Raw genomic sequence first — 15,425 nt, forward strand, 5'->3', positions numbered from 1 at the left:
GGTGTGCAGTTTGAGTAAATGCTGTCCAACTGTTTTCCAAAATACTTTTTCATACACACAGCTGTACATGAAAATTCTTGTTGCTTCATTGGCATTTGATTGGTATTTTCAACCTTTTTAATTCTGGCTATTCCAATGGGTATTTGTTGGTATCCCCTTGTGGTTTTAGTTTGTATTTCCCTGGTGACTAACAAGAGTGAGCACTTTTCCGGTTACTGGTCATTTGGATATTCTCTTTCGTCAAGTACCTATTCAAATCTCTTGTCCATTTCCCCGATTAGGTGTTCTGTGTTTTTCTTGATGAATTTTAGGGGTTCTTTATGTCCTGTGGTACTAGTTCTCAGACTTCAGCCGGCATCAGAATCACCCTCAGGAATTTTTAAAACAGAGGACTAGTTTCCGATTCATACCAGAGTTTCTGATTCAGTAGATCTGGGGTGAGACACAAACATTTCCAATTCTAATATGGTCCCAGGTAATGGCTGCTTGTTCTGGTTCTCACGTTGAGAACCAATATTCTATAGTGTTTTAGGTGTAGCAGCAAAAATTGTTTCTTGTTTTGGAGAAAGACACCTTAAAACACAAAAATAAAACAAAAACCTCAACCATTTAATACTTGCTCCAGCCTGAAGCATAATCTAACATTCTTTCTTCCAGAAAGGAGGCAACTGGACTTGCTTCAATTGCAACTGTTTCAATCTGTCTGAAACCCACCAAAACTTGCTTAGAATATCTGGTACACCTAATTAGCCAAGAGAACCAGTTGACGATGGAAAGTATTTTTTGAGCTCAGGAAAACTCATTGGCTTTCACCAGCAAGGACATGAGTCAGTAATTCCTCTGAGAACAAAAGTACAGATCTCTGAGTGAAGATACAAACTGTCATTTATTTAAACAGAATTTTATTTCATTAAAAAAATCCTATGATAACATTAAAACAGAAATGAAACAGAAACATGTTTATACATAACTGCCTTGAATCTTTAAAGACCAAGTAAACATATACACAGTTCAAATGTGACTACTTTTTTTTACAGACTTCATTATTATCATTGTCATTTCAGTTGCCTAAAATACTAGCCATGACTACTAATAAACATCTTGTCGTGTGGGTCTATTGGACTAAACATTATTTGTAAATCTGAAGAGCTGAACAGCTACCACATTCCATGTATTCTGGTGGTTAGTCATGGATGTGCTTTTTAAGGTTTCATCGTACAAACACCTGTTTCTCTCTGCTGATGAGTCTGAAAACCTGTTGCGTGAAGGCACATGGTTGAACATACATGCACCTGAGTGTGTATGTACACTAACATGCAACTTGAGGGTGGTTATGCTTATTTCTAAGAGACCATGAGGTTCCATTTGAACCCATGACCGTAAAACTTTTAATAAACTGAACTCAACATACTACAACCACCATCAAGAAAAACTCAAGACCCATAGTTCAAATAAAGTATAACAGGTTCCAGGAAGCATTGCGGTTTGTTGATGCACTGATCAGAAAGACCTAAAGACACTGCAGATTAGTGGTCAGAAGTAAACTAAGCTGGACAGGGTCATGAAAGTGAACCTTCTGGATGCATCCTGAGAATGTACTGCATAATTACAGTCAATGCTTGCAACAATTTTCAGTTTCTCTCACCAAGTCAGGAGAACCTATGCATGCAATTTAGAAAGGATTTCAGTAATGGTGACCTCAAAAGGTTTATAGTTAAGAGAGGGTTTAACCTTCCATAAACCAAAAATCCAAATAAGGGGAATACCATGTAATTCAGGAATGTAAGAGGTTTGGCCATTTTAAGGAAGTGTCACCATGCTGAGTTCAAAACTGCAACATAGTTACCATGTCACAGTCAAGCAAATTTGAAGATGAGGGATGGTCACATTTGTGTCCTGCAGAATCCGATCACCTAGGAGGGCTCCCATTTTGAGAAGTTATTATTTTCTCTTCCTTCTCTTTTGGATCATACAAAACATTGATTGGCCTTTTATACTTTAACAATATATCCTTTTTTAATAGGGGTGGGTTCGATTCTCCCTGCTATGATGTCACAAACTATTGGTTTTTTATTAGTTTTATCTGCACTCTTTTACCCAGAAGCTTTAGGGGGAAATAATGGATCCTAGTTATGTTAAAGAAAATGGCGAGACAAAATGGCAACATCACATAGTCTTCAAGTAAACAGAATCCCTGATATAACTGGAAATTAGTACATAATTTTGAGGGCGATAACAACAACAACAAAAAACCTGTGACAATGGTGTCCTCATTCCTTAAAAACATGAGCTTTGGCTCTGGAGTCTCTTAAGGCATAACACCTGGTAGACAGCTTTTAACTGGTGGCCTGCACCTCTGATCTGGATTAAAAAACTAACTATAATCGTTAAATTAAAAAAAACATTTTGTTAGAGATTGAAATCACTGAATAAAGTTGGGGGAAAAATCCAAATGAAATAACATCTCGTGTGTATAAATATTTGTTGCTAGGGTAAAAAATGTACAATATAGTTAATGCAGTGCAAAAAACCTGGAAAATGACTTCAAAATAGACTTAACATCTTGGTAGAATTCACAGTGCTGTCTCAAAAATAGTTGAGGGTGAGGGTCGTCCATTCGAATTGTTCATAAACACATGGCCAGTGTGAGTTGCAATGACTGGATAATTTCTTGTAAAGTACACCTGTAAAAAAAAAAGCATAAAATAACACGTTTAAGAGTTTTAAGTCCTCCTCCCTAAAACAATGCATTTCCAAATCCATTTCTTCATGTGACGCAAATCATATCACTTGCTGAGGCACAATTTTCAAAACAGGTTTGTCTATAATCTACAGAGGAATTAGCCCTGCTAAACCCTGAGCAGGGCTGGGTTGAATGCCAAACAACCTGTAGATCCATTTTAGTTCTGATCACTCTGATTCATAGATATGTTTTATCACTATATTGAATTGATAAGCAAAATCATTTTACTGACTCAAAACCCAGAGATAAATTAAAAACAGGCCAACAAAGAAGCTGGGAAATCTGGTGTCTGCACGAGGGTTTCTCATTTTCACACATAAAATGAACACAATAGATTTGGATGTTAATATCAAGTTGTAATCCCTATATTTTATAAACTCTGATTGACAAGCATTGAAATGCTGGCGTGTATGTATGAAATATCCCAGTGTTTAATTTGTACGGCAAAGCAGTTATAGGGCCTATAGAAATGTGGTGTGTGGATAGTGGCCCACAATAATGAAAAGAGAAGCAAAAGCTTTAACAATGACTCAACCAAGCAACTTCTCTAAAATGTAAGATGATACCAAATAATAGGACAGTTCTTTGCTAAGCCTTTGAGTTCCTGAATTCTAGCAATTTCTAGCTGAACTAGAGGAGATACAGGTTTTCTGATAAATGTATAATCAGAACATAAAGGAAATGAAATGCTGTCAAGTTTCTCTGTTCCACAATCATCAGTTTTTAGTAGCTGTATCGTATCTTGGTTCCTTGACAGATGCGCATAACAAAATGAAATAATGTCAAGACTTGTGAGCTCTTATCTCAAAATGTGTTTGGGTGAAAAAGGACTTCAAATGTAATTTTTTTTTTCAAAGAAGAATGTGAAAAGTTTTGTTTGAGTCTTTAAAACAGAAAATGTACCATCTATCTGAGGCTGACACGTGTCATCAGCTGGGTCTCTTAGTCATATGATTCTGGATCTATTTTATAAAACCTAGCTCCAAATATATTTGTGGGTGCTGTCAACAAAGTTATCACTGGAGATAATGGGCATCACATACAAGAAGGAAAAGTGCTGAGATACCCACCTGCATATTAAGTATATGATCTTTTTCTCTCATTGCTTGCATAGTTGTTACCCCAAAAACATCACTACTTATAAAACACTATCCAGCAAAATGACACTTAAGGAACAAATAAATTCTCCAATAATGTTTGGATTGCACTGGCTAAAATCTGAGGTTAGTTCCATAATCATGCAACTGTTCAAAAATGACTTTTGGGGGATAATTTAATAATATCTCCCTCCCCTACTTTTTTACCATACCATTTTTTATATGGGTATAGACTTATGTACTCCCCAAAAAAAGCTATTTCTTTCTTTTTTTTTTGAAGAGATAGGGTCTCACTCTTGCTGCCAAGACTGGAATGTTGTGGTATGATCATAGCTCACTGCAGTCTTGAAGTCCTGGGCTCAAGTGATGCTCCTGCCTCAGCCTCCCAAGTAGCTAGGACTACAGACGTGTGTCACCACAACTGACTTTTTCTAAAAAGCTATTTATTAGTGAAACAAAAAATAGCCCAAAGAAGCAATGAGCTTATACTTCACTTTCTATTGCTTGATAGTCCTTGCAGAATAAGCCAGGTCCTTTCCCATATCACTCTCAAATAACTTTTAAATAAAAAAAATTGTTATTAGCAATTTTTAACAAAAATGGTCTTAGCTTTATAGTTTGAAATACTTCGTTAAAAATAAGTTTCCTATGTATATAACCTTGATTTGACTTTTCTTTTCCTTATCTGTTACCATGTTTTATAATATACTATTGATAACAGCACAGGTGAGATAAGACACCTTTCTTACAGTGCAGGCGATGAAGGGAGTTGACATTACTAAACAATCTTTAGCAGAGTCCTCATGTCACAGGCTCAGCCTGGGATGGAGATCTCCAATCTCAGTTTTCTCCTGGGACTCACTGATCTTGGAAAAATTACTTAACCACTCTCCATAACAATGATTTATGTCACAGAAACTAATTAACGCCTACAAACTGCAGGCTGAACACATGCAGTGTTAAGTGTTGGGTGTGACTATGAATGCTGCTCAGAGAAGTGGCCCCTTAGTACACAGAAAGTAGCAGCAGCATCTGCCTTGACAGATGAAAACAAAGCATCTAGGAATCTCTTTTGTGGATCTTTTGATATTATCTTTACAGAACCCCAAAGCTGTGGTTAAAACACCTTTAACTGAGTGACTATGGTAACCCGGGAGGCAGAAAGAAAGGGGAGAAAGATTACAGACGTTGGAACACAAGCACTTACTAACTGGATGCTTTGAGAAGTTACTTAGGGTCTTCTGCCTCAGTTTCTTCATGTGCCAAAATGGGATAAAAATGACAGATCAGAAGTGTTGTGAAGATCAAAGGAGATAAAATGTTTGGGGCAAGCTTTGCCTCGTTCTTGCAGGTTTGGTTCATTATAGTTTCTCTAATGTACATTGAAATGAAGTTCAGTATTTAAACTAGTTCATCAATAAGGCCACCATACTGAAAACAAATCTTACTAAAAGCAACAGAGCAATAAAAGTTTCCCTGCATAGATAAAGCAGAGAAACCTTTATTTACATTGCATTCATAAAACATCATTCAATGTGTTGAATTTGGCTCAAGATTGTCAGTTCATTCTTAATGACCCTGGTTCAATAACAGTAACTATGAAGGCCTCAAATTCACAATCTTTAAGGCAGGGCTAATTTTGGTGTCCATAATTGGCATGTACATTGCCAAAGTTAAAGTACACGACAGAGTCAGAAAGGACTTCTGCAGAATAATGAATTTTCTTTCTCCTTATCCTTTCAGAAATCACCTTGAACATCAAAGATAGTGAGAAAAAGTAAACTCAATCTTTCATGAAAAATCAGGAGTCATCTGAAAGCATGAATGGCAAAATATCTGGAAAGGCTGCCATATGCAACTGGATCCAGTGGGGCCGTGGCAAGACGGAGAATGCCCAAGGGGGCAGGTTCTGGCAGTCATGGGCAAGCACAGTTCCCAAATAACTGAAGACTCTAAGAAATGTCAATAAGGAATAATATGAAAACATTTTTGCTTTAAGCCTGTACATTGGTGAGGGCATGGAGGAAAGAGGTTGCAACTGCCCATCTCTGTAGGCTCTCTCTCTCTCTCTCACAAACACACACACACACACACACGTCCTAAGGTACTTCTACGTTCAGAGGGAGAATTCCCTTTTGCTGGAAACTGCGCCCTTGCTACAACTATCCTGCAGCTATATGGTCTAGGAAAAACTCATTTTATTCACAGGTAAGGAGAAGGAATAATAATAATTTAACAAACAGTACACGGTCTGTAAAATATACAAACAGAAAAGGAACAAGATAAACATGTGACAGATGCTGAGCAGACAATTTATGAAGAATACAATACAGGAAAACATGGCGAAGCAAAAGAAGGCGCTAGAACACCAAGATGAGTTAAAACTGGTCAAAAGCGAAGTCGAAGAAAAAAATGAAAATCTCCAAGAAATGACAGTTATATTGAAGGCAGCATAAAGATTAGCCCATGCTGGAAAAACAAAACAAAGCAAAACAGTATGAGACACAGAGAACAGGATTGAGCAAGCAAGCAAAAATAACTGTAAACTAATAAAGAATTAACAAGGAATTGGGAGAAAAACAGCTTATAACATAAAGGACATACAACATATCCATGATATACATGCAACTTGGCGAGACCTCATCTCTACAACAAATCAAAATCTAGCTGGGCGTGGTAGCGCGCGCCTGTAGTTCCAGCTACTTGGAAGGCTGAGGCGGAAGGATCGCCGGAGCCCAGCAGGTCGAGGCTGCGGTGGCCGTGAGCGCAATCTTTCCGCCTCAGCCTTCCAAGTAGCTGGAACTACAGGCGCGCACTACCACATCTGGCCAATTTTTTGATTTATTGTAGAGATGAGGTCTCACCAAGTTGTCCAGGTGGGTCTTGAACCTGCGGGCTCAGGCAATCCACTCACCTCAGCCTCCCAAGGCGCGGGATTACAGGCTGAGCCACCGAGCCCGGCTAGAAAGGCACTTTAAAATGGCAAAAAACATAACTCATAGTGGAAACTCAGGTTATGAATATCTGTGAACTGGAAACATAGTATCAAAATTACCAATACAAAAATGACAGGGATTACAATGAGAAGTATGTTCAGTACGAAACTAAAACTAATTCACCTCTCTAGACCCAAGTCATATCAAATTGACCAATATAAATAGATGAATGAATAAGGATATAAGCAATAAACAAATTACAAATTAAAAGTATTAATCTCCATACCTTAAACAGACAACACCGTCTTTTTAATGCCCAAAGACCACTCACAAAAATTGCCTATGTTAAGAAATTCCAAATGCATAGGAAAGATACAGACAACAAAGCAATGAAAACAAAAATGATGACTAAAATAGAGAAGAAACAAACATTAAAAAAAAAACAACAAAAAAAAACCCTATCACCAAAAAGTTCTTAAAATGTCCCTCTTAAATAACTTCTGGGCCAAAGAGAAAAATCAAAACCAAAATTAGAGAATATAGATAAACTATGATGAAAGTACTACATATCAGAACCTATAGAAACCTAAAGAGGGTTTATTGTGCTACACTTCACATTTGGGTTTAAGATCTTTCTTGAATTTATTTTTGTATGCAGTGTGAAGGAGAGGCCAAGATTCTTTTTTTTTCCCTTCCAAATGTATATCCATTTGACCTGTCATCTGTTCCTCCACTGAGTTGCAGTGTCATGTCTGTCATAACTGAGGTAGCCATATGCACATGGGCTTGTTGCTGCGATCTCAATTATATTCTTATGTTTCTGATTATTTGTACATTATTACCACATTCTCTTAATCACACTAAACTTGTAACTATTGATATCTAGTAGTTTAAAGTTTTTCATCTTAGTTCTTTAAAACTGTCTTGCCTATTTAGATCTTCTGTATTTTGATATAAATTTTAGAATCACCTTGTAAATTTTTACAAATAACCCGTAGAATTGTGTTTGAGATTGAACTTATAGATCAACTTGGAAAGAATTGACATCTCAATCTGTGAACAAGATATTGTCACTCCATTTAAAAAGTATGATCTTTAGCCGGGCTCCGTGGCTCAGCCTATAATCCCGCACCTTGGGAGGCTGAGGTGAGTGGATTGCCTGAGCCCGCGGGTTCGAGACCCACCTGGGCAACTTGGTGAGACCTCATCTCTGTAATAAATCAAAAATTAGCTGGGCTTGGTAGCGTACACCTGTAATTCCAGCTACTCGGAAGGCTGAGGTGGAAGGATCACAGGAGCCCAGCAGGTTGAGGCTGGGGTGACGGAGTGAGACTCCAACTCAAAAAAAAAAAAGTATGATCTTTAATTTCTCTAAAAAAAAAAGAATATAGCTAAAGCAGCATTCAAGGTAAATTCATAGCCTTAAAAATAGTTATATTAACAAGCAAGCAAGAATGAATACAAACACATTCACGTTAGAAGCAGCAACAAAATACACCAAAAAAGGGAAAGAATTAATATAGATAAAAGCAGAAATTGATCAATAGCAAAACAAAATATAAGAACTAGTAAATAAATCTGAGAGTTCATTCGCTGAGGGAAAAACAAAAATGTAACAGCTAACTTAATTGAAAGGGAAAAAATGGGAAGTAGAGCGTGAAAAAGTATAAATACCAGGTAACTACTGAAAAAAGAGATAACTATATGTATTGATATAGTCTAAAATTAATATTAAATGAAAAAAGTAAAGAATAACTATCCTTTGTGCTTAAAAAACAGAAAGGCTATCTAAGCACATGTTCTTATTTATACACAGAAAATGTCAGCAAAACTGTGAAAGACATGCCAGGGCTCCATCCTGGGGGAGGGAAGCAAGGATATGAGGCAGCAGTGGGAGAGTGACTTACTTTTTACTTATGTTTTTCTTTAAAAAAAAAAAACAACTATTAATTTTTAAAATTCTGTAGCACTGGCATGTACCATCTGTGAAGTTGGTTATTAAAAGTAATTTTTCATCATTCAGAGTCTCGAAAGCTACTTAGAAGAACTTTGGCTACCTCTGTCATTATTGGGAAGTAAGAGTTCAGTCTATAACTTAAAAAAAAAGATCCAACTTATATCATCAGTAGGCAGGATTTTCTTACACTTGTAAAACATTTTATATTCTCCGAAGCACGTAGCCATATACCATCTCATCCAATAGTGTAACTGTGAAGAAGTCACAGCAGTACTGCAATCCTGGCAGGGCAGATGAGGACCCTGAGGCTGAGGCCTTGGGTGTCTTCTGAAGGGCACTGGCTGCTAAGTGCCTTCTCCACCTAGTCACATAGGTCCAGGCTTCTAGATGTTAGGATTCTGTAACTTCTTAGTTGTATCTGGTGATTTCACAGATGGATAAAATGTCACCTCCAGTACACATGAGGAACAAAGGAAGTTCAAAAACCTCATCTAGGAGGGCTTCATCAGGGAAGAGAATAACAGGCATTTGTCCCTTGATTATGGGTTGAGTTGTGTGTCCCCCAAATAAATATGTGGAAGTCATAACCCCAAGTACTATAGATAAACTATAGATAAACTATGATAAAAACACGACATGTCAGAACCTATAGAATACAGTTAAAGTAGCATTCAAGGTAATACAGTCCTTAAAGAAATTTTTAAATTAAAATGAAGTCTTAAACCGGGCTCGGTGGCTCAGCCTGTAATCCCGCACCTTTGGGAGCTGAGGTGAGTGGATTGCCTGAGCCCGCGGGTTCGAGACCCGCCTGGGCAGTGAGACCTCATCTCTACAATAAATCAAAAAATCTGCCGGGATGGTAGCGCATGCCTGTAATTCCGGCTACTCGGAAGGCTGAGGCAGAAGGATCACCGGAGCCCAGCAGGCGAGGCTGCGGTGGCCGGGAGCGGCCACTGCACTCCAGTCTGGGCGACGGAGTGAAACTCCAACTCAAAATAAAATAAAATAAAATGAAGTCTTTATGGTGGGCTCTAATCCAATATGACTGGTGTCCTTATAAGAAGAGGTGATCGAAATGCAAACACACACAGAAGAAAGGCCACACGAACACACAGCGAGAAGATGGTCATCTACAAACCAAGCAATGAGGCCTCCAAGGACATCGACCCAGCTGACACCTGATCTCAGACTTCCACAGCATGGAATTTTGAGAAAATAAACTTCTGCTGTTGAAGCCACCTCATCTCTGGTACTTTGTTATGGCAAACTGAGCAAACGAACGAGTGCTTCCTTCAGCCTTATGAATCTAAAAAGAGTTTCCTCCACTATCCTGTAAGTTATCTATCAGGCCCATCCAAAAGTGATTCAACTTGCCTGCACAACATTTTCAGGAAAGCAATTACATAGCCAAGAATACGTGACTTGGAAGTACCTCTTCCCTGATGCTGAGTTTTCTTTTCAAACAAATGAATTCTAATCTGTTAGACTGAGACGCTTGTTGATTTACACTAATCCTCATGGTGTTACAGTTCTAAATGGTGCACTGATATTTGATGCTTGTACGTTTAAAAGGTTGACAAGCTCACAGTCTGTTCTCCTAAGAGGACCACTTGTATGCAGAAATAATGTCAAGGAAATATTCAACTCAGACGAGACTCAAGCTATGTTATTTCCTTGTGTCTTTCTGCAGAGGTGATCTGAACAGCAGTTAGGCAGGACTGAAATGCAAGAGGGATGTTCTGCCACCATGTATATTGGGTGACTGGCCCTACTTTGGATACCAAATGAAACAAGAAGTGTTTTTAAGCTCAACACTAAATGTAGTACCCAGGGTGACACATCACACTCCCCAGCGATCTGCCTTCTGTTCTCTACTGATCAGCTCTGTCCCCACAGGAGAACCTTGGGCCTAGCATCCCCGTCAATAAAGATTAAAAATTTTAAAAAGCTGCTATGAGGATTAAGTGGAATCATATATACAAGAACTATTTCTTTTTTCTCTCTTTCCTCCTCTCCCTCTCTCCCTTGTAAAATAAGTTATAAAGAAGCAAACAAGTGTAAATTATCATGAATACTGTTGAATTAGATGGAAGATTACTGGATCAGGAATCAAGAGATTTCTGATTTTATGATCCATGTGCTTTTCTGCATGCATATTACACCTGAATTGAACCACTGATTAAAAGAAAATATTTCTAATTCTATCTTTGCTGCAAACTAGTCTAACACTGGACTGCCTTGCTTCTTGAGGTCTTGGCCTCCTCATCTACAAAATAAAGGTGTTAAACTATATTGTCTTATGTTAGCTGAAGCTATCTAAAATTCTATGATCTATTTCGTATTACTCAATGCCTTGATAATATATGATAACACATTTTAAAAATTGGGACTTTGACATGAAGGTGGGAACACATCTCTTTGATGTGAAATGCCTGAGGTATCAACAAATAAAAAGGGGTTTCAAGATTCCTGGCTGTTTTGGGACTAAATTATACTGGGAATTCCAAATGACTGATCAGGTTTTATGAGAGAAGTTTTGACTGGGAGATACTGTAAAAGATAAAAGTATTCCGCAAATTTCAGGCATTAAAAAAATAGTGTTCAGCCGGGCTCGGTGGCTCAGCCTGTAATCCCGCACCTTTGGGAGGCTGAGGTGAGTGAATTGGCTGAGCCCGCGGGTTCAAGACCCGCCTGGGCAGGCGAGACCTCATCTCTACAATAAATCAAAAATCAGCCGGACGTGGTAGCGCACGCCTGTAATTCCGGCTACTCGGAAGGCTGAGGCGGAAGGATCGCCGGAGCCCAGCAGATCGAGGCTGCGGTGGCCGGGAGCGGCTACTGCACTCCAGTCTGGGCGACAAGAGTGAGACTCCAACTCAAAAAAAAAAAAAAAAAAAATAGTGTTCCAAGTACAACTTCCCTCCTCACTCATATACAATGGAATTCTTATGAAAGTTTCAGAACACAGACCTTGCCATTCCTAAATCTGGGCTTAGACCTGACTCTGCCTATGATTCAGATCATGGACATCTTTCTTCTCTGCTCTAAGCCTCAGTTTCTTAAACAGGCATAATGGAAGAGAACCTATATCACTGCACAGTGCATGGCCTGTGTCAAAGCCTCATCATCATCGTTGTGCTCAGCATGCTCTTCTCTATTCTTTGGTTCATATTGTCAATGACTAGGGGCAGGTCTAAAGTGTTTCTTAGTACCCAGCGTAGTATTTTGCACACACAGGCATTCACGAACAGTTTGAGGATGGAAGCAGGCTTCAGAGAAATAGCCTACAGAGTGTAAAACACAGCTCCTCATTTCTAAGGGGGAATGAGATGAAATAGTGACAGAAGTGAACTTAGCCTTTATTTTGAATGAACCTTTAATACAGAAGGACTGTTAAGATACTGGAACGTGTGTTCTCATTCTGTAGTCTTCAATAGGTAGGTATTTCAAACATTACAGAGAAATAAGCAATTTTATTCTACCTACAGTGTTGAAAATCTGGGAGCAAATGAAGAAGGAAAGTCACACCCGTATGATCATGCCTAGAGACGAACTGTTTGAATAGGAGCCTCATCAGGTACTACTGGAGATCTCAGTCCACCCTAAGCCATGCATATCAAGAGGTAAGAACACCACCCCACCATCCATCTGTATGGCCTTCCTTTCCCTCTTTCCTCCCCCTTCCTCCCTCCCACTCTCCCTCCCTTCTTCCTTCATTCCCTCCCTCCTCCCTTCCTCCCATCAATACAACTCCCAACTCATACAACTTTAAGAAAGAATTACAGCGGCTGCCTGATATTGGCCAAGTCCCCTAAACCAAACTGCAGCTATCACATCTATAGAATGAGACAGGTCTACGTCACCATTGTTGGAAAGATATCACGTAACCTAAATGTCTTTTATGCTTTGTGAATCTTTGAGTACTATTCAGGCTATAGCTTTAAGGTATTAGAAATTCCTGATTTGTTCTGATGACAATTTCATCTTCCAGAAGACAGAAGAAGCATAAAGGGACACTTGGTCCTAGTTCTAAACAACAAAGAATTAGGGAGAAATATAGAGAGAAAGTGTAAGAGTTTTCTTTATAAATTATAAAACAAAAACCAAAAGTAATCTATACATTTCCCTGGCATGTCTTTCTACAACAAATAAATGACATTCCACGTGTTTTGCTAAAACTTTCAAATCTCCAGGATGTACCTCAACAGTATTTGCATCTTAAACGTGCCAAGCACCCAAAAGAACGAAATGCAACGGGTCTGCAAAATATGAGTATTTTTTATGCCATATGCTTCTTTATATGAGAATCTGAACTCACAGTCTAAATGTGTGAAAAGTCTGGTCTAAAATCTCTCTCCCTTATGGGTACACCTGCTTGCACACGTGTGTGCACACAGTCTATCCCCTGACCCCATCTGCTTCTGCCGACTCTTTGCAGACCTGACTTCAACCTGGGACGTGTAGTTAAGGCCCAGCCGTGAAGCTTTGTCTCTGGAGGCTTATAATTGAAAAGGGCACACGGTGCTCGTTACCGTACCTGTGGTGCCAAATGGTGAGAACTGAACTGCTGAGACAAACTTTAATTACAAGTCCGCGGTGCACGCTCACCTGTTTTGCTGTTTCAGTGAGGGCAGCGGCTTCTGCTTTGCCCAGTTGTTGTACCATCTTGTAAAATAGGCTCTCGTTATTTTGCAGCAAAACATATGGCTCATCATATTCTTTCAGTCTTCCTGAATCCAAAACCTGTTCATCAGCAGAAAGAAACCATTGAAACACAATGTTTTGCAGTAACATATTATAACTCAGACAATATTTCGGAAAGAAATACAGGAGAGGGGTAATACAGACCATCTATTTGGGTGGCAGACTTGGATGGTGTTTAAATGGCTTGATTACCCTGTTTTACGAAGCAAACAAAGGCCTCACCTGACCTTTTATTATTATAATGTCATAGGAAAGGAAGAAAATGAAAGTTCTAGACTATGATTATGGGCACTCAGCAGTTCTGTGGCATTTTGTATTCTGCCAAGGGCACTCTGGGTTGTTATCATCAGTTTAGTGCTTTTAACTCTCAGACTCTAAGCTCTGAGAGCTATTTATACATATTCAGAGTTGGGAAACTTTTTGACTTAAGAAATCAAACTCAATTTATCTAAAACGTAGGGAAATGTCATAAAAACCAGATGGCAGAGACTTGACAGCAAATTAATTGCTGAGCTAGTTTGATAGAATCTGAGCACTATTTGGAAATGAAGTAAATGCTTCTGGAATTTCTTTAGGGTCCTAGAATATGTCAGCTGCTAAGAGGGGCTAAACCCTTGTGCGAGGTTAAGGTGCACCCTGAAGCTGGCTCTGGGGGTAGTTTATTATTCTAAGAGTGAAAAGCTGGCCAAAAGAGCTGCTACCTAAGCAGCTTTAGCATAATTGCTCTCTGCACAGAAGAAATCTCGAGAAATCCAATTTTCTCTTTGGATAAGACTAAAGAAGCAATTAAGAAATTGAGCTCCAAATTCCAGTGATCACAGCCCACATAGCACACAGGGCAGCCCAATGTGCATTGCTGAGGGTCAAATATCTCTTTTTCTAATCATCTTTCCTTGCTTCTTTCTCGCTCTTTCTTTAGCTGCCTGCCTTTTAGCTGCTTTATTGCTCATTAATATGTCCACTGGAAATTGAAAGAGAGAGAAAGGAGCTCTTAACTCCACGTTTCTACTTATTAGTGGCTTCAGTTAATGGTTTCAGAGGGAAGAAAGAGTCTGAAACAATTGGCCCAAATGATGTACCTAGGAAAACAGTTCTGATGTTAAGTGGTACTTAGATCTTCATTTAGACCTTATTTAGAGTAAATTTATCTTAAGAGAATATGCTGAACCTCTGAGCAGGACACAGGTTGTTTTTCCACATCTAGATACTGTAGTTAATTCTGTTCCATGGTATTTAATCGGACACATTTATTAAGTCTCATAAAGGGCATTTTCCTGTTAATCTTTTGTTTACTACTGTGAATCACTTGCTAAGGGCAGCTTTCTCAAAAGAGTTCAAGAATAATTGAATCTGTCACATCCACATAATAATTAAAATGTCCTATAATTTGGCATGCCAATTTAGATGCCCTGAATGTGTAATTTTTACTTAAGCATAGCATTACAGAGTACAACCACTCCTCTTGACGTTGAAGGAAAAAATATTGCAATTTTAAAATACAGGTCTCTCTCAGGATACAGACTAAGTTAATAAGTGAATCAAATTACTTGATAAAATGATGAACATTTAGTCTCAAAATGCTAGAAGCAAACTTTTAAAAGTCCTTGCTTTTCAAACTCATTACCTACAAGCTGGTAGCGTAAGCATTCTGAAAAGACCTTACATAATTTTTAATGGAAAGAAAGTACTACTAATATTTTGTCCTTGTCCAACTTTCTACTAAGTTTATTCACATTTGAGAGAATGGTACCTCTTTCCATTTCCCCACTTTATTGTCTGAAAACACATGGAGGCCACTGACGCCAGCAGTTTTTGGAATTCACCAGAATCTAAAAAGGCAGAGCTAGAAAAAATTAATACTTGCAAAAAGCAATAAGACAATGTAAGTTGACAGAAAGATCATTTTAGTAAAATGTTTTGAGTGTTATAAGTGTTAGCAATTTAATGACAGCATTTATTTTGTTAGGAGAGTTTTCCATTTTCAAGGA

General features: G+C 38.5%; 1 protein-coding gene across 1 annotated transcript in view; it reads right to left on the minus strand.

Annotated features, from left to right (window-relative positions):
• Positions 1 to 2,403: 2,403 nt before the first annotated feature.
• LOC103252127 (multidrug resistance-associated protein 4-like) overlaps positions 2,404 to 15,425 on the minus strand; it is a gene marked incomplete at its 5' end in the record, with an annotated part of 43,359 nt that continues 30,337 nt past the window's right edge. Inside the window, 2 exons of the mRNA XM_008050734.2 lie at positions 2,404 to 2,684; positions 13,342 to 13,476. Of these exons, the coding sequence (XP_008048925.1) occupies positions 2,574 to 2,684; positions 13,342 to 13,476 (246 nt within the window). The remainder of the gene's footprint in view (positions 2,685 to 13,341; positions 13,477 to 15,425) is intronic.

This window comes from Carlito syrichta, unplaced genomic scaffold (assembly GCF_000164805.1).
Source record: "Carlito syrichta isolate Samal-C Ts95f unplaced genomic scaffold, Tarsius_syrichta-2.0.1 Scaffold153630, whole genome shotgun sequence".
NCBI lineage: Eukaryota > Metazoa > Chordata > Mammalia > Primates > Tarsiidae > Carlito > Carlito syrichta.